General features: G+C 36.4%; 2 protein-coding genes across 3 annotated transcripts; both read right to left on the reverse strand.

Moving 5' to 3' along the window:
• Positions 1 to 4,056: 4,056 nt before the first annotated feature.
• Positions 4,057 to 9,461, reverse strand: LOC147473314 (methionine gamma-lyase-like). Its single transcript, XM_086587604.1, is given in 3 exon segments — positions 4,057 to 4,799; positions 8,603 to 8,902; positions 8,905 to 9,461. Coding segments are annotated over 3 exon segments (1,365 nt in total). The 5' UTR covers positions 9,392 to 9,461; the 3' UTR covers positions 4,057 to 4,221.
• Positions 9,462 to 12,963: 3,502 nt separating this feature from the next.
• Positions 12,964 to 17,367, reverse strand: LOC147473315 (rab GTPase-activating protein 22-like). Of its 2 annotated transcripts, none has more exons than XM_086587603.1 (5): positions 16,914 to 17,367; positions 16,314 to 16,449; positions 15,980 to 16,029; positions 14,552 to 14,605; positions 12,964 to 14,400 (listed from the first exon to the last, which is right to left on the reverse strand). In XM_086587603.1, the coding sequence occupies exons 1-5, from the start codon at positions 17,042 to 17,044 to the stop codon at positions 13,158 to 13,160; spliced, it is 1,614 nt and encodes a 537-aa protein (XP_086443729.1). In that variant the 5' UTR covers positions 17,045 to 17,367; the 3' UTR covers positions 12,964 to 13,157. The 2 variants fall into 2 exon arrangements, with proteins under 2 accessions (XP_086443729.1, XP_086443728.1); XM_086587602.1 differs by having other exon boundaries at positions 17,074 to 17,365.
• Between the last annotated feature and the right edge of the window lie 54 nt (positions 17,368 to 17,421).

The following is a 17,421-nucleotide window of genomic DNA, read 5'->3' on the forward strand; positions in this document are numbered from 1 at the left end:
TGAAAGATCATCAGGAACGAACACAATTGCACCAGGGAATGCTAGCCGATACCAGCATAGGGTTTAATGGTATTGGTTTGATATTGACCTCAAGAACTTCTTTCACACTTGACATTTTTCTTATTTTATCCTTTAGAATTTTTTTCTGAGGTATCACACCTTTGTAAATTATATTAATAACTCTGAAAGGCCTTTCATTTATTGTTTGAGGTGATTTTAGGCCTAGCATCGGCTCTGAATTCTCTAAGTTTCCGTTCCTGCATCAATTTGTCAATCTCCCGAAGTAACTGTGTAAACATCTGATTGTCTCATGATTTTTTATTTTGTGATATTGACAATAAGATTTGTCATCTTTTTCCTTTGGAGTGAACATTGGATGTTTGAAGTAAGCCTCTTTCCCAACTCTTCGCAATATGTCTTCAGCAGTTGTATTGATGGCCACATAATTTTTTGGATCCAACTCTTCTTTTAGTGACCTATCATAAATTTTTTTTGCAAAAGTTGGTTCTCTTCTTTTGAATATGCTTTATTAGGTCTTTTCTTGTATGGTCTCACATATTCTCGATGATCAACTCTATCTTGAACCTCTTTCTCTTTTCTAGATGATTCTGATATTTGTAGCACTGTTTGAGCTGTTGCTGCAAAGATTCCTTCCTCAACTCGGATATCTTTTTTTGTTTTATCATATAACCCTTGCAAGCTTTTTACTTCTTTTTGAAGTAAATACTTGTGCATGTCCGATGTTGTGATAAGGTCTGCTTGAAATATCATAATTGTAGTCATCTCAACTTCCTCCAGCTTTTCCACTGATTGTGTTTCAACTTTAAAACGAGCTAAGAAATCTTTAAGTGATTTCTTTTTCTGTTGTTTCAACTGAAACAAAACCGATACCTACTTTAATTTGATCCTTTGATTCCCATAATTTGTAAGAAACTTCTCTTCTATCTCTTTGAAGCATGAAATTGTTCCTTCTTGTAAAGAACAAAACTGTTTTAATGTTTTCCCTTTTAGAATGGATGAGAAAGACTTACATAGCAAAGAATCCAGATGTTCAGTTCCTTGGTAAACTGAGAACTTATGTCGATATCCAAAAAAGTGATCCATAGGATCCGATGTGCCATCATATTGATTGTATTTCGGATTCTTGAATTTAGGAGGAAGAGGCATCATCTCGATCTCTTTTTTAAGTGGATTTCTACTGACATCGTCGACGAGCTTCTTTACCGATACAAATGTTTTCTCGATTAGTTGATCTCCGAATTGTTTATGCATCATTTCTTCAACCATTGCTTTGGTTATTTGTTGTGGTATCGGAACTCCCTGAGTTACCTTTATCGATATAACTTCTTGATGGTAACTCTTTTGTACACTCGAGAGATACAAAACTAGACTCTTCCTCATTCTTGATGTTTCTTGCTTGTTGCTTCTTCTTCTCATTGGCCTTCCTCATTTTTTCATTTTTTCTTGCTAACAACTTGTTTTGTTTTTCTACTTTCTTTAATCTTCTTATCAATACTTGAAAAGAAACTTTTTCTTTTTCTTGTATATCTTCAATTCTTTCATCCTATTCTTCTATCCTTTTACTTCCAGATCGTCTTGTTACTCTTGTTTGTGAGTTATTCTCTTCGTTTACCACGTTCTTGTTATTTGTAATCCTCTTCGGAAGCATGTTGATGATTTGGTTTAAAGACTAATTCTCGAAAAGATGAATCGATCTTGATCGATTGTTCGCACAACAAAAAGAAAGAGATCGAACACTATTGAAATCCAAAACTCTTGATGCACAGAAGACCCCAATGTAATGATCTAGAAAGATAAAACGAAATAATAGTGATTTTAGATGAAGGAAAGTAAAGGTTTCTTATTAATCAACAATGGCGGTTACAATCTATCTTATTTCTCTTTGGTTTCTCAATGTGAAAATGGGAAAAACATAATGAATCTATCTCTTCTCTTTTGATCTTTATATCGTCTTTCTTCTTCATTGACCTCCAATCATTTATTAACGCGTGTCCATCTTCTCCTTCCTCTTCCCTGCAACAATCCAATTCAAAGAGATATATACCCTTATGTCAATATCTCGGTTTATAATTGAAATTAGGATTGAAATATCGACATGGTACGATATTTGGCCGATACACATACAAAGTACAAAACATCACTCTAGTAGTTTTCGACAACAAGAAATTGGTTCAATTTTGGGCCAAAATCACTCTATAAAACAGCCCTTTTTCGAAATCACTTACAAAGACAATTTCGAGTGAAAATAACCCATAAAAACAAAATAGTCTACTTTAAAATTAATATTTTCCAATTTTACCAATTTTATTGTTTTTTGTATAAACAAATACCTGATGTCCATACCCAAAATAAGTGAGCTTTAACATTTGGATCATGAGAATGCTAGCAAGCAACTATTAGAAATCTAAATAGGATTCTTCATTATCTAATGTAATTTTATTTGATTCTCTACTTTATATCGATATATTAATAACCTCAACATGCCTTAGTAATGCTAGACAAGTTATTTGTTAATAACAATTTATTAATTACATGGCCAACATATCATGCTATTCCCATATATGGCTTTCTCCAAATCCGATCTCGAGTTTGTGGACAGGAGTGTGTTCACAAACAACAACTTTTCATTGGTCCAAATCATTTTTGGGAACATAAATACTTTTTTCTGGCATAATAAACAGTTTTTTCGAGCACCAACTTTACCAATTAGCACTTGTTGTCTTGTGGACAGCAAATAGTAGTGTGTCCACAAAGTTATTTTGGATCTAAAAAGGTATTTAGAGTATCTTTAGGAGAGATAACATTAAATTTCCAACAATTTAGTGTTTTTTCATCTTCAGAAGAGTCATATGTTGATGAAAACACTAAAAAAATCAAACCAAACACCAAATCGGCCAAAATTTGGTTCCAACTTTAGTGTTGTATCAAATCTCTCTTGTGGTTTTTCTAACACCGCATGGGTTTGGGCTTTCAATCACGCAGTTTTGCAAAACCACACAAGAGATTGGGAAAAGAAAATAAAGGAGAAAGTTGATGTGCGATACATCCAACGCAGTTTTTGGAAAACTGCGTGGGCTTGGCTTTAGTAGCGCAGTATTGAGAAAGTCACGTAGACTATATAGCGTGGTTTATTCAAAACCGCGTCATTTGATGTCGAATATTTAATGTTTCTTTTGAAATTGGTTGGTGTTTGGTTTGGTTAAAAAATTGGGTGTTTTTTTTGTTTCTCCCTTAAACATGCTATGTAAAATCGATACAAAATTACAAACCTTTCTTTCACAAGCATGACATGGATGCTATGTCATGTTCGACATTGCGGCTTTCAGCAGTCCATTTGTGTTGATCTCAAATATTTACAAAGGCCCAAAGCACTTGTCTTAGAACTTGGGAAACACGAATAACATGGCCAGTCAAGAGTCAAGACTCAAAGAAGGTTCAAGAGTCGAAACCTACTTCTTTTTCCATCCCCTTTTTCTACACCGATCAATGTCGAATACCGAACAGCCCATGTCACGAACTGCACTACTGCCTAACAATATGTCTTATTAAACCACTTGAAGAATGAAGATACAATTCCAAATTCTGGTATTGTTAGGCCAATCAAGGGGTTGTATTCTGTAACAGTGATCAACCCTATTCAGTTAAGTGGAAACGAAAAATCTTAAACAGTGTACTAGACAACCATACCATTGGCCAATTGACCAAAGTTAAGTCTAAAAGGGTGTTAGATCGCACTAAAAAAAACTTGGAAGTGCTTATTCGCTGAAGGAAAATTATAGCTGAATACAATAGCTGATTTGGATTCTATCGAGAACAATCCAGACCACTAACTAAATGTTAATTATTTAAGAAAAGCTTCAAATGGGTCAAATTTTGAAAATAAATGAAATATTAACAGAATGAGGATAGGATGTCAAAGTGACACCACTAAAATGTCCGGCCTGCATATTTGCTTAAAGGGTGCATGGTAAGTTTGTAACCAACAAATCAAGGATTGAACGATGTTGAAATACTGCTACTAAAAAATGTAATCAGTTGGGTTTGAACTTTGGATTTGACCATATCATTACACAATATAACGTTATATACAGCAAATTATTCATTAATATTTCCAGTTTTACGCTAAGAACATATAAAAATTTGGACAACCGTTCCAATGGAGTTCATGCACACAAAATGACTTGTGGTTGAACATCATACTCAAATCTTGTTAAATAGACCGGTATCTTGCATCCTAGAAAGTGCCTTTTCGAACTGGCTCCATCTCTGCTCAAGTGTACCACTATACCCTATTGACATCCTCACCAAACCTGGGGATATCCCTGCAAGCTCCTTCTCCTCAACATTCATCTCACTACTAGTGCTACTCCCCGAGCACGACATCAGAGTCTCATAGTAACCCAAACTGACGGCCATAAACCCAAATTGAGTATAGTTCTGCAAATGGTGCATCAAACGATTTGCCCTATCTTCTGTCTCCATATCAACACAAAGAATGCCACCAAATCCATAGTCCTTGTTTGCCAACGATTTTAATAATGTATGTTGTGGGTGCTCTTCTAGGCCTGGATAAATGACCTTGAGCCCAAGTTTCTTCATCCTTGTAGCATATACTAGAGCACGGCGACAGTGCTCCTTCATTCGGAGGCTTAAGTGTGGAATTCTCTCTGAAAGCTCAAACGCGACCTTTGGATTCATGGTTGGACCAAGAAGCATCAGTGCACCTTGGTGAAGATCCATCATGGAGTTCACTAGGCTTGCTCGCCCACATACTGCACCTGCAATCAGCACCATGAATAGATAAGCATTAAGGTATCAGATGTTAAGAATTCCTGATTGCCTAATATGCAAACTAAGGTCACTTTATATCATTTGCCCAGGGATAAGAAATTAGTCAAATTACAAATCTTTGAACATAACCATAATCACATATTTTGTTATAACAGTAGCACATAGGATTATACACGAGTTACATGACCTAAATTTGAGCATAAAAACTAGTTGACACTTCTGAAGAAGCACCATGGGCGTCTGACTAAAGCTCTGGTTTAAGCTAAAACAATTTATATATACTTGGACTGGGCTTCGTTGAGAATCACAACTTGGATTGGCTACGGTTTTACACTTTTACACCCAAATTGCAAAAGTTCTAACAACAAAATTTAACGTCTCTTTAGGGAAGAGGGACTCAAAACTACCCGTGGTGAATCCTTTCATGGGCTTGCAGTCCCCGCCTAGCGGGTTCAATAATATAAACCTGTAACCTCGTTCTTACTACTTCAGTTTGTTTATTTTTCCTTTTGATACGATTAGCTATATTTAAATGATCAACTGCTGATAGTTTTCAAAAACAAGGTTAAATCTTCCATACAAGTATGTTGGATTCCTCTCGTGTGTTTTTTTAAAAATGGGTTTTTTTTTTTTTCCGGGATGTTACATCTTTTGGTTTCATTCCGGTCCGAATATATCCCGTCCGGAATTTTTATCACTAATTCAGTGATAAGTGCAAATGATTTAAATGATCAACTGGAATTAATTGTTTGTCTCTTGGATAATATAAAGCTAATTCAGTGAAGTGAAGGAGTTGTTTGTAAATTGTTTTAAAATGAGGAAACTGATTAGAATAATCAAGAGAGATGGTTCTAAAATCTTAAAATAGAGAAATTAGAAATACACTGTTTGGTTGAGAAATTATATAGTGTAGAGATATATATTATCTAATTTGTTGAGCATTTTTTAAGGTGTATATTTTAAGGTGTGGGAGAAAGAGAAGGGGAAGCCAATTTAATGGAGAGGAGTGTTTGTTTGACATTATTATCTAGCTATTTCAACTTGAGTCCGGTTCCTCTATAACCGGTACAGAGATTAATCTTTGTAACTGTGTTATTTAACCATTGGATTGTCTCGGAATACACACATTTGTCTTCAAATACAGACCTCGGCCTTGAAATTCGTGTTGTGTATCTTGGCACAATTTTAACGGTGAAATAACACGGTTACAAAGATTAATCTATGTACCCGGTTATAGAGGAACCAAACTCTTTCAACTTAGCCGATATGATTTTCGACAAAAGAAAATTAGAAAAGAGACGTGTTAAATTTAGGGTGATCTTGGACACACCCACAAAAACACTATCATATCCCAACTTTAAAATAAATAAATAAAATTATTTTAGACATATTTAAGTTCCTAAATTATCCTTTTTTTTATTAGGTGTACTTAAAACAAAACAAGTCATTTATTTATTCTTCTTTCTTTCCAAAAAAAAATGTTCTTGAATTTTTCTCTAATAATTTACCTCGCTCTCTAACAATATTTTTCTCACCAATAAATATGAGCATGAATAAACTATACCAAAATAATGAGGATGAAAAAACAAAAAAAAAAAACTCAAAAAATTATTATACTTTGGATTACTACAATGGACAAGTACAAATACCCATGTTTTTTGTCCAACTTAAGTCTCAATTAACAACTAATTATTTTGAATTATGAAGTGCAAGATTACAAGACCGTGTTATTGTTATTGTTTTATTTTATTTTAAATTTTTGTCTCTATTGAAAATACCTCAAATGAATTTAGGAGATATTATTGGATTGAGGCGGTTACAGATGTATGACAAAAAATTTAGTTAGTTATGGAGTATGGGAATAGTTTTATGGGTGTGTCCAAAATCACCCTAAATTTATAATCAAGAATGCCTAGCATATGCATAGAAAAGAAAATTTTCTAAATCAAACACAAAAACTTTCAATTGTCCAGTGTCCACACATAACTACATAACCAAGTAACCAACTTAGGGACAAAATAAATGGGAAACACTAAGTTTATAACATGACAATGCGACACATTAAAAAGTAAAAACTGACTTGTTTTGACAAATTATAGTGACGTTACAAGTTTGGCATCATGTATCCGGAAGAAATATTCTTACAACAATGTTTCATTTCCAACTGATTGCATATTTACTACTCTTAATTTGCAGAATCTAATCAGTTTGAAATTATATTGGAAAACTCTCAGATATCTATTCTAATAAAAAGGAACAGCGGCATGGTGGATCTAAAAGTTTATATTGGTGTGGAGAAAATAATAAAAGACAACAAGAGTAGTGGATCATTATTGAAATCAGCAAAGGACGGATATTTTGGTTGGAAGTTGGGCTTTTTTAATCGGACTTCTGGGTGGATTATAGTTGGGCTTTTCAGTGTTGTACAGTACAGACTATGTACTAAGTATGATACTATGATGGTAAGTTGGTAACACATAACAAAACTCCCATCTAAAATAGTAAAATTAGACGAGCAGATGCAAATTAGGACGTTCACAAATAACACTAAATAGTAAATACAAACAAGGACTGACGTTAAAAGTGTAATGTAATGCACCAGATGATGTGATCAATTTTCAGGAGCCATCAATAATTTACATAGTCTACCTGATGAGTCATCAGTCATGTCTTTTCCAAATCTGTTATGGTCTCTAACGCTGAGTCTAATAGTGCATCCATCATCTATTTCCATTCCACAAAAAAATAGTATTTTGAGGATATGGAGTCAATTTTGGTGTCCAATAGTTCAGACCATTCTACGTGGCGCGTTTGGATTGGTGGAGACACAAAACAATTTTGATCATAATTAGTTTTTAATTTGGTGGGGACACAAAACAATTGACTCCATTCCACGCCACATCAAGTTGTGTCGTTTGGGTTTTTACAAACCACGTCATTTCAAATGGCGTAGAATGCACTCTCTATTTCTCAATAACACTCTCTATATAAGATTTATATTAAAATAGGGGAAAAACCACCGCCACTCTCCCTCTGCTTTTGAGGGAATGAGGAACAATTGCACCCAGCCTAAAAGTATGTTTTTACTTTTGATCGGGTCGGAATATGGGTATCTGGTTTTAGATTTTTTGGAATTTGATATATGTTGTGCCGAATTTGACCCGATTTTTTTTAAAGAATTTTCGGAAATCAAATGAAAATTGGAATTTAAAAAAATTGGGAAATTCAAAAATCCAATAATTCAAATAAATATTGAAAATTATTGAAAATTCAAATATTTTAATATTAAATCTATTTTATAATTTGTACAATAAATACAAATTCTAGAATTTTTAGTTTGCTTGTATTCTAGAGTTTTTAGTTTGTTTGTATTATATATTGATTAATGTGAGTTAATCCACTGTAAATTAGCAAAAAAAATAGAATTATATTAAAACAATTCTAATTATATTATAATTTTAAATAATATATATTCTATCGTAATTTTAAAAAATTCGGAATTTCGGTCCGAAAAATAGGATCAAATGGACATACGGAATTTGAAAAAAAAAAATTCGGATTGAAAAATTCGGAAAATTAGAATTTCTGAAATCGTCCGAATTCAAATAGGAATTTCCGAAATCGGACATACGGAATTTGAAAAAAAAAAATATTCGGATCGAAATTCGGATTGAAATTTCGGGGAAAAAAAAACGTGGCACCCCTAGTTACTCCAATTTAGTGATTCAAATTAAAAATTTAGCATGCCCATATAAAAGTTTGCGTATTTAAAAGTTTGAAAGTAACATACCTGCAATGATATCAGCACCACCGCTGATATACTTGGAGATACTATGAACAACAACATCCGCACCAAGGCGTGCCGGTGACAAAACCATGGGCACAAAAGTATTATCCACAATCACCTTCACTCCCTTATCATGGGCAATCCTACACAACTCTGGCACATTAGCAACCATCAGCGTTGGGTTGGAAACAGATTCCAAATACAGCACCTTCGTCTTTCCCACTTGAATCGCATCGTTTACCATCACGTGATCTCCCATATCCACAAACGTCGTCGTAATGTTACTAACTCTGGGTAAAAATGAGTCAGCAAAGCATGAGTCCCACCGTACAAGGTCCTTGATGCAACCACGTGGTCTCCGCTAGAACACAGTTGCATCAGCGCCGCTGAAATGGCTGACATTCCACTCGACGTACAATAAGCCGCTTCGGTTCCTTCTAAAGCAGCCATATGACGGCTGAGATTTAATACTGTCGGGTTGAAGTGACGGCTGTAAACGAAAAAATCACGATCCGGGCCCAACTCGCCAGAGAACATTCGCCGCATGGTTTCTGGCTCCATAACAGTAAATGTAGCCGAAGCTTCAATGGACATGTTAACGCCGCCGTGTTCGCCAAACTCATGACGCGAGTTGGCTAACGACGCGGCTGGATCATCTAAGACAAAAGGAGGGCCATGAACAGGATAAGCTATTTTCTTGGCAGCAGTTAAATCTTCCTGATCAAAAAAATCGTCACCACCAGTACGTTTCTTACTGAAAACAAACGTGTTTCCGTTTGCAGTTTCGGCCATTTTTTTTTTTAATACAAACAGAAGCGTCTTTAGATAAGGGAAGGAGCGGAGAAGATGAATTGGAGGAAAGAAAGAAAAACTTGTGTTGTATATATATAGGTTTTAGCGGCTGCTTCTTACTGGATACGTACAATGAACCTAGTCACATTTTACTTTTACGTTTCACAAAACTTTACCGTCCAAAGAGTGTGGGAATTGTGTGACTCCTGAGTCGTGACGGCGTTCTGATCAATAGTACATGTTGGAAATTGTGGATCTGATTAAAATGGGCCTACGCATTTCTCATGCGAATGACACGTTTGCGGCTTAAAACTCCCAAAGTGGAACCAACTGTGATGCTCTCGTTTGTTTTCACAAGTTTCATGTTCGAAAGGAAGTGCTGTCCAAGACAAAACACTCAGACTAAAATGCTCATGGGTTACGTCAGAAAACTTGGAAGCAAGAAGACTGATAGAAGCTATCACATGCTTGCAATTTATGGAAAAAAATGTTTGAACTTGGAGATGTGATCAACTTGATAGAAGTGGATTGTAGTGCTTTTATCAGTGAGTTGTCAAGCATTCATGTCAAGAACTGAAAACATTTGACATTACGCCAAGTTTAAATTTTGGAATTTCAAAGCTTTTCAGTTCGCCTGTGCACCAATAGTTCAAAACAACTGAAGGTTACGTCACAATTTCAGGCATTCCACCATTAACAAAAATAAAAAAATTGCAGGCAATCAAGTTTCGCATAACCAGTCCCTTGGTGTATATGGTTTTGAACTCTTGATACGATTGGCCCAATTGAAATTACAGAGTTGCATATCTGCATAAAACTGATGACACCTATTTAGGATTAACTTGAAAAGGTGTCATCGTAGACTTTTCTCTGTTTTCACTTGGCAGAAACGGGTCAAATTATGTCTGTGGCTTGAGGCTGCCTTCCTTTCTAAGAAAATATATTTGAGGCTCTGGCTTGTATATCCTAAACTTGCAATGCGGTAATTATCCCTGATTAAAAGATCGTAATCGAAACCATTCCACAAACTCTTGTCCACGTTGCTTCTCAGTTGTCAATTTGACAATTTCAACATCAACACATCATTCATCTTGTACGCGTTTAAAAAATCACCATAGATGTGTCGCACTTCCTTTAAGATTCTTTTTTTGTCCAATGCACGTTTTAGTAAATTTCCTTACTTCAGAGTTCAGAATCAATTTTCTATTTGATAACTAATGGACCTTCATTTTGTCGCTTGTTGTTTGTTTAATGAACATTTCGTGCACATTTCAGTGGAATACAATTCAAAAGTGGAGAACGCATACACACCTTGCGTCCTTATCGCTAGTACAGGATAGACATATATGAGATCCACTCTAATCATGTCGATAGGCCTTATCCTTGCTCTCGTCATATATATATGTATGGGGGAGGGATAGAGTTATTCCTATTAAAGTCATTCCAATTATTTACAAATTAAATTAAGACTCTATTTTTTGTAGATATAATTTGTTCACAATGAATAACATGCTCACAAAATTGCATTTTATTTGGATATGTCTAATTTGGTGAAAAGGAGTGTTCAATTTTGAACATTTATTTAACTGTTCATATTTTTTTTTCACAAAATTGACATTTTATTTGGATATGTCTAATTTGGTGAAAAGGAGTGAGATATGTTCAATTTTGAACATTTATCTAACCGTCTATAATTTTTTCAATTTCATAATGTTATTTATGTTGAGAGATTATATCTACAAAATATCATCCTTTAATTCAAATAATAGAATGAGATATGACCGTGTAAGTTTTGAGCCACAGAGTGGCTCGTTAGTTACAATAGAAGTGACTCTATTATAATGTAATGCTGATGCTCTCGTCTATATGTAATGCTGATGCTCTCATCATATTCGCTGGGTCCTCCAATGTCGAAACTTCAAGAAGATAAGCAAAGCAGGACAGAGATTGATCATGTCTCTCTTTTGACAAATATAAAAGTGCTAAAATCCAGTCAACCAAGATTCAAAGGATTTTAGCAACATGATACGGTTTTTCCTAAATCGAATATCTTAGAAAGTACTGATGTAATGATATTACTATCATTTGATTCAACTGCAAGTGACTTATCTCTGCTATTTACAAATAGCGTGGCCGAGCTAGCCATATGAGCTCTCTATCGGTTTTAACAACTCTTTCTTTTGCCTACACGTGTCCTTTTTAGCCGAATGAGCTAGTATCGGTTATAACACTTTTTATATTTGTTGCACGTGTAAACTAGCTATATCTGTTCTAATATTTTATTTTTTTTGTTTGTTTTTAAATTTTGCTTTCATTCGGTGCCACAAGCCATAAAAGAGTGTCTATTTCAAAAATTAAAAACTTAGAATTTATTTTCTTTTCATAGGTCCCAACTCCCACGCATGTGCATAGTGGCATTTGCACTGTTCTAGCATGTTTAAAAAACACTAATTTTGAGCACGTGGCGTCTATGCTACAACTTGCTTGCAGAGCCACCGACAAATTTTATCAAAAATTTTCCTTTTAAGTTTTCACGTTCTCTCTTTTTTTTTTTTTTTGATTTTCAGACTGTTAGATCACATATCTAACAGTCTCAGAACTCTCATCTCTATGAGAATATTCTCATAGTAGGGGGCCTTTCATTTTTCTAGAGATCACTAAGAAAACTCCTTAGGTTTTTTTTGGAGGTTTGAGCAACGAAAGGTCCTATTTGTTTCTTAATTTTTTTTTTCAAATTTAAAAAAAAAACACATGTCAAACAGATAAAGGTGTGCAAACTGCGCTACCAGATTGTCATTTCACTGTCTCTATGAGTAAGTCAGAAAAATAGTATACTGGGCTACTGGTGCCACTACTGCTATTAGGGCATCTCCAATGGAGGATGTAAAATTACACCTCCACCTAGGCTCCACGTAGGTGCCATTAGAATTTTACACTTCTAATTATATAGCTTATAAATATCCACACTCTATACTCTCCAATAGAAGAGTGTAAAAAAAAATATATTTTAAACTGGGACGTCACTTGGAGTGACGTCTGAGTTAAAAAATTACTTTAGAATTAGAAAAAGACGTTACTCCAAGTGACGTCCGAAAATTATTTCACTCAGACGTCAGTTCGAGTGTCGTCCGGGATTTTTATTAACTAATAGCGAGAGGGAAAATTCCCCACCCTCTCTATTAGCTAATACACTATAACCTACGGTATAACACCCTCATTGGAGAGAATTTTTTAACATTTGGGGTGTAAAATTTCCACTCTATACGGTTTACACCCCCCATTGGAGATGCCCTTACTATAATAATAAAAAAGTTTCAATGAAAAATCTCTGCTCAATCAAAACATCCCTCCGAATTCTTTCCCCAAAATCATATATCTCAAATTCCCATTTGGGCTCCGAACTATTCCCGCCTGGGTTCCCAGAGCTATGCGAAGTTGAGCATACAACATTTGTAAGCATACTTATATAACTTTTTTGTCACATTTAGCTGTATATTATAACCTCATTTCTTATTTGAAGAGTCAATTTATTCCTCTACTGCTGAATGCTGATATTTACAGGATACGAAATAGGCAGCTAATGGCGGACAGAACCAATCTTTCCTTTTCAAATCTTAAATAAGAAGCCTCATATGCATTACAAAGGCGCAAGAAAGTTTGCATTTGTATGCCTGAACAAGGTGATTGCGAAATTACAAAAAGCAAGGGGAAGGGGAAAGAAAATTACTTTAAGAGGGATTTCATGGCTGGAACCTGGAGGAGACACTTACATCTTCTCGTGGAGAGTGACCACGAGGTCATGTGCATCATCTAGAAGCTTCCAGACATCGAGATGTCCAGCCATGCTGTTACATTCCCTCATTATCTCATCCATGCTACTGTATTTCTCGATAATCAACTTTCGCCGCTGCAGGACACAGGCCGCAATTGCATAAAGCAACAAGTCCTCTGTCGGTGGGGCTCTTAGCCGTATTCTCCCCCAAGAAGAGTTGCCAATTCCAGCCCTGATTGCTGCCTGGTCTGCCCACATCACTTCCCACATGCATACAGTTTGCTCAAAGGTCAGTTCCCTTCTGAAGAGAACCACCACCATCCTATAAACAAAAAAACAGTCCTCAGCCTGCAGCTTCACAAGATGCTTGTAGAGGTGGGAATCCTTCGTTTTGATGATCTTAGACACAATGTTCAGCTGCCTCCTAATTCCAACCTCATCAAGCCTGAAATTGTGCCTTGCTTTTCTCATGAACCCCACAAAGCACCAGAAGGCCTCATGGTCCTCCTCCATGACTGCAATTATTGGGGAGAGCAAATCACTCATTCCCTGGCAATACCCAATCTCTGGATCGTGAAGTGCATATGCTTCTAGAATAGCAACAAGACGAGCGGCATGTAATATCCTGCAAGGCTCCAAGTGATCATAGTCTTTCAACCCAACTGCCTCGGCCGAGTCTCTAGCACTGCTGTCTGAGACAGCAGCCTGAGCTGCAGAATACACGACCCATTCTGCATTGGCTCGCACAGCATCAAGGCGGATGATCCTCTGCCAAGTATCGAAACCTTCAGCTGTATCGGCTTTTGACTTACTTTCTTCCTTAGACAGTAAAGAATCATCTTTTGAGTGTTTATTAGGAACAATCCCACCACTCTTTTCTACCAAGGGGGAGGTCAGCATACTATCTGTTTCTTCATTTGACTCGGAATCTGATGAGTCTGTGACAACAGGGGAGGTATCAATATTGGTGACTCCGCTCTGACTGTCGTCTTTCGCCTTTGAGCTGTGCCTAGGAGAGACACAATCATTAATATAGTTATCTGAAACTTTGCACTCTGGGTCTAGGTAGATAGACTCTCTGGGTGCATCAGCATCTAATCTAGGAGAATCCTGGTCTTGGTTGACAGCCTGATCATCCCCATTGCTGTTAGTACCACTGTTTTCGGTCAACCCAATGGTCTCAGCACCGGGATTTAGCAGTTGCCTGCACTTTCCTCGCAAGTTCTCGTATTCCTTTCTGCATTACAGACAATTAGAAGCCTAAGCTTTAGATAACACTATTTTGAATATGTAAAACCTTTTGTTTGCAAAATGGGCTAAAAAACCCTATTACAACCAAATGAAAGGGTTTGTAAGCTTAAATAGGAAAAACAACTTCTTAAAAATACCTGTTATGAATTCTGATAGTGTCTCTTTCTTCTTGTGTACTGTTTAAGTCATAGCTGCATGAACAAAAACTAAAAGTTAAAACAAGAGCAGACACTTGCAAGAAAACTTTACTGAACATAACTCAGCTATATGAGGTAAACACGGTATGAAGGGATACAGCACATAAATATTGCACAGAACTAGCAAAGAATACAAAACAAAGTGTTGGCTGACGAAATTTCAAGTCAATAAAGTGTTGCCCAATGAGGTTTGTAATTACTTGCAATTAAATAAACAATCCATACTGTTGTCTACACAATATTTATAGGAGTAAAACAAAGATGCAATATTAGTCGGAATTGGTTCAGAAAACCGCCACAGGTACTTTAAAACAAGTGGGCTTGGACTTGGTGGGCTTTGGGGTACGTGTATTGTGTATATCGAAATAAATTAGCTATCCAGCAGTCTCCAACTACTTTATACTTTTTCAAAACCGAACGTTAATAGAGAATCAAATACATAAAAAAAGTGGTGCTTTGCGAGCCACAAACCAGCCTTCGGACAAAAAGTCTTGTTCCACAAGAACTCGATGAAGCAAAGTTCTATGAATCAATATTCTTTGGCGTGGATCAGAGGCCCTGTGCCCTTGTACTCTTACTATAACAGTGTTTATGGGTTTGGCGGTTTTTGGCCTGCCCACGTCCACCTGGATTTCATTAGTACTCTAGATTCTAGAATACCTTCCTAGGACTCATAGGAACCAAACCCTCCATACAGATATAGTTGGATTTCCATCATATGTGCTATGGAATCCACTAAAAGCAAATACGAGGATAGGCTTTTCATAAAAGGAATTGGAATCACCACAATTCAACATGGCTAGACCGCTAGAATACTCTTTTCACTACGATTTCTCTTCTCTTCCTTCAGGCCAAACAAGAAATCGCCTATAGGCTAAGTCTGCCCTCCCCATTGCTATACTATCACCCCCTTCTCTGGGGTGCTACAAATCCCTTCTCAGTCCTTCACAATGTGCCTCTTCCAATTACACTCTCAACTCTGGCAAGGGAAAATGACCTAGACCAACTAATAACCCTTGTGCAAGTTGTCTACAAATTCAATTAACCATACTCTCTCTCCAAGAAGAGATGAGTTCTGAATGACCTTTTGGTCCTTGCCCTACATTCTCAATGCATTCTTACGGTGATGCAGAGTAATAAAGTTTAGTGTGATTAATCAGGTAACCTAACTCTTGATTTTATATTGCCCACAAGGGTCTTTAGTTTTGAGCAACCGACACCTACTTTTTATCTCTGCGTGTTTTAACAAAGTTTTATCAATTTGTCAAACTGTGCGACAAACTTGAGTTATTTCACATGTCTTTTGAAAGGGAAAAAAAAATTAAAGAAAAACAGTGAACTAAAGACTGGAGGGTTGAAAATACTTACACTCCAAGAAGGAAAGGCCAAACCTCTGCTCTGATGCTAGGATCAATACCCTGTGTCCGAAATAAGAGGATTTTAAAATCCAAAAACAATATAAAGCAAGGATAACCAATTAATTAATTAAATTAAACGAAATTAGACTTCAGTTTGTACTTATTGCCCAAAGAGTTACATATAGGTGAAGATACTATAGCAGGTCCCAGTGAGTTAAAGTTAGTAATGTCTGTGCCTCCGTGGGAGTTGTTGTTAGTAACAAAGGCAACGTTTACGGCAAAACAGGGCGCGAGAGTTTAAGAAAACAAGAAAAGGGGAACTATAATTTTAAAAAAAAACTTACTCCACTGCGGACTTTCTTTAGAAACTTCACTCCACCATCACGGAAATTTCCTTCAGTAGTGAATAGATTTCTCCATTGTTGATGTGAAAGGGCATTCTTCCTTCTCCTACGGGACCATGGTGATTTGAGACTACCCCTAAAAAAAAAAAGTAAAGTTTCTCAAAAAAGATACTAATGATATGAGTAAAACAGATAATAGAATTTAGACATCTCATATCACAGTTAACCTAGCTAATTAATATGAATGCAGAGTGATTCCCTTTGTTCACCATTTGCAAACTAGCGGTTTGTTATGAGTGATCTCCAATTAAATGAATCTCTAGTGCACAAGTAAGAAAAGGACAGCTCTAATTAATTTGCAATCATTTGGTGTTGTATCAGGTGAGTTCCAAGTGAGATTCACAATTAATAGAAGATAAAGCAAGCAGGAAATGAGATTTAATAATAACGAGGAACCCAAAAACTTGAGACTTGAGAGAGAGAGAATAGAGAGATATCAATCTACTGAGGCAGAAAGACAAGTGTAGTGTTAAAGTAGTTTGAGATCGGATCTGAAGTGAGTGGAAAAATAAATGAATTGTAAAGAAGAAGAAGACTCACCGGTCGCAGGGAACTGGTGAGGATGAAGATGCAGCAAGAAGAAGAAGAGACCGCAAGTGAAGCCAAGAAGAAGAAGAAGAGGAAGATGAATTGGGCGATGAATTGGTGTTAGTTTGGCCAAGGGATTTCATCTACTAAAGACTAAAAATGAATTCTTTACCTACGGGAGTAGAGGATGGTGGCGGCCAAGGCGAGACCAGCCATGGCCGTCACTGCCACTGCTATCCCGACATTCCCCCCAGGTGCCGCCACGTTTGACCACAATCCTTCCACCACCAACAGGACTCCAAATGTCCGACCATTCCCGCCGGAATTCCACCAGATCATCGACACCACCACCAACGCCTACTTCTTCTTCTTCTTCTTCTTCTTAATACTACCCCTCTTCTCTTTCTCTCTCTCTGGGGAGTTGGGAGTGAGAAAGAGAAAGAAGAATGACAAGTTTCGGACCAAACAGATCCATTTCCAACTTATTGACTCGGCCCAGCACAAGATTTCATTTTGGCCC

Source organism: Coptis chinensis, unplaced genomic scaffold, assembly GCF_015680905.1.
Source record: "Coptis chinensis isolate HL-2020 unplaced genomic scaffold, ASM1568090v1 utg279_pilon_pilon, whole genome shotgun sequence".
Taxonomy (NCBI): Eukaryota; Viridiplantae; Streptophyta; class Magnoliopsida; order Ranunculales; family Ranunculaceae; genus Coptis; species Coptis chinensis.

What these genes read in the sequence shown, in the direction of transcription:
- LOC147473315 (XM_086587602.1), bottom strand. Translation starts at nt 17,240, where the DNA reads ATGATCTGGTGGAATTCCGGCGGGAATGGTCGGACATTTGGAGTCCTG. An exon ending in ACCATCCTCTACTCCCGTAG is followed by an intron (nt 16,450 to 17,073) that starts GTAAAGAATTCA and finishes TTTTTTTTTTAG; the next exon opens with GGGTAGTCTCAAATCACCAT. An exon ending in TAAAGAAAGTCCGCAGTGGA is followed by an intron (nt 16,030 to 16,313) that starts GTAAGTTTTTTT and finishes TTTCGGACACAG; the next exon opens with GGTATTGATCCTAGCATCAG.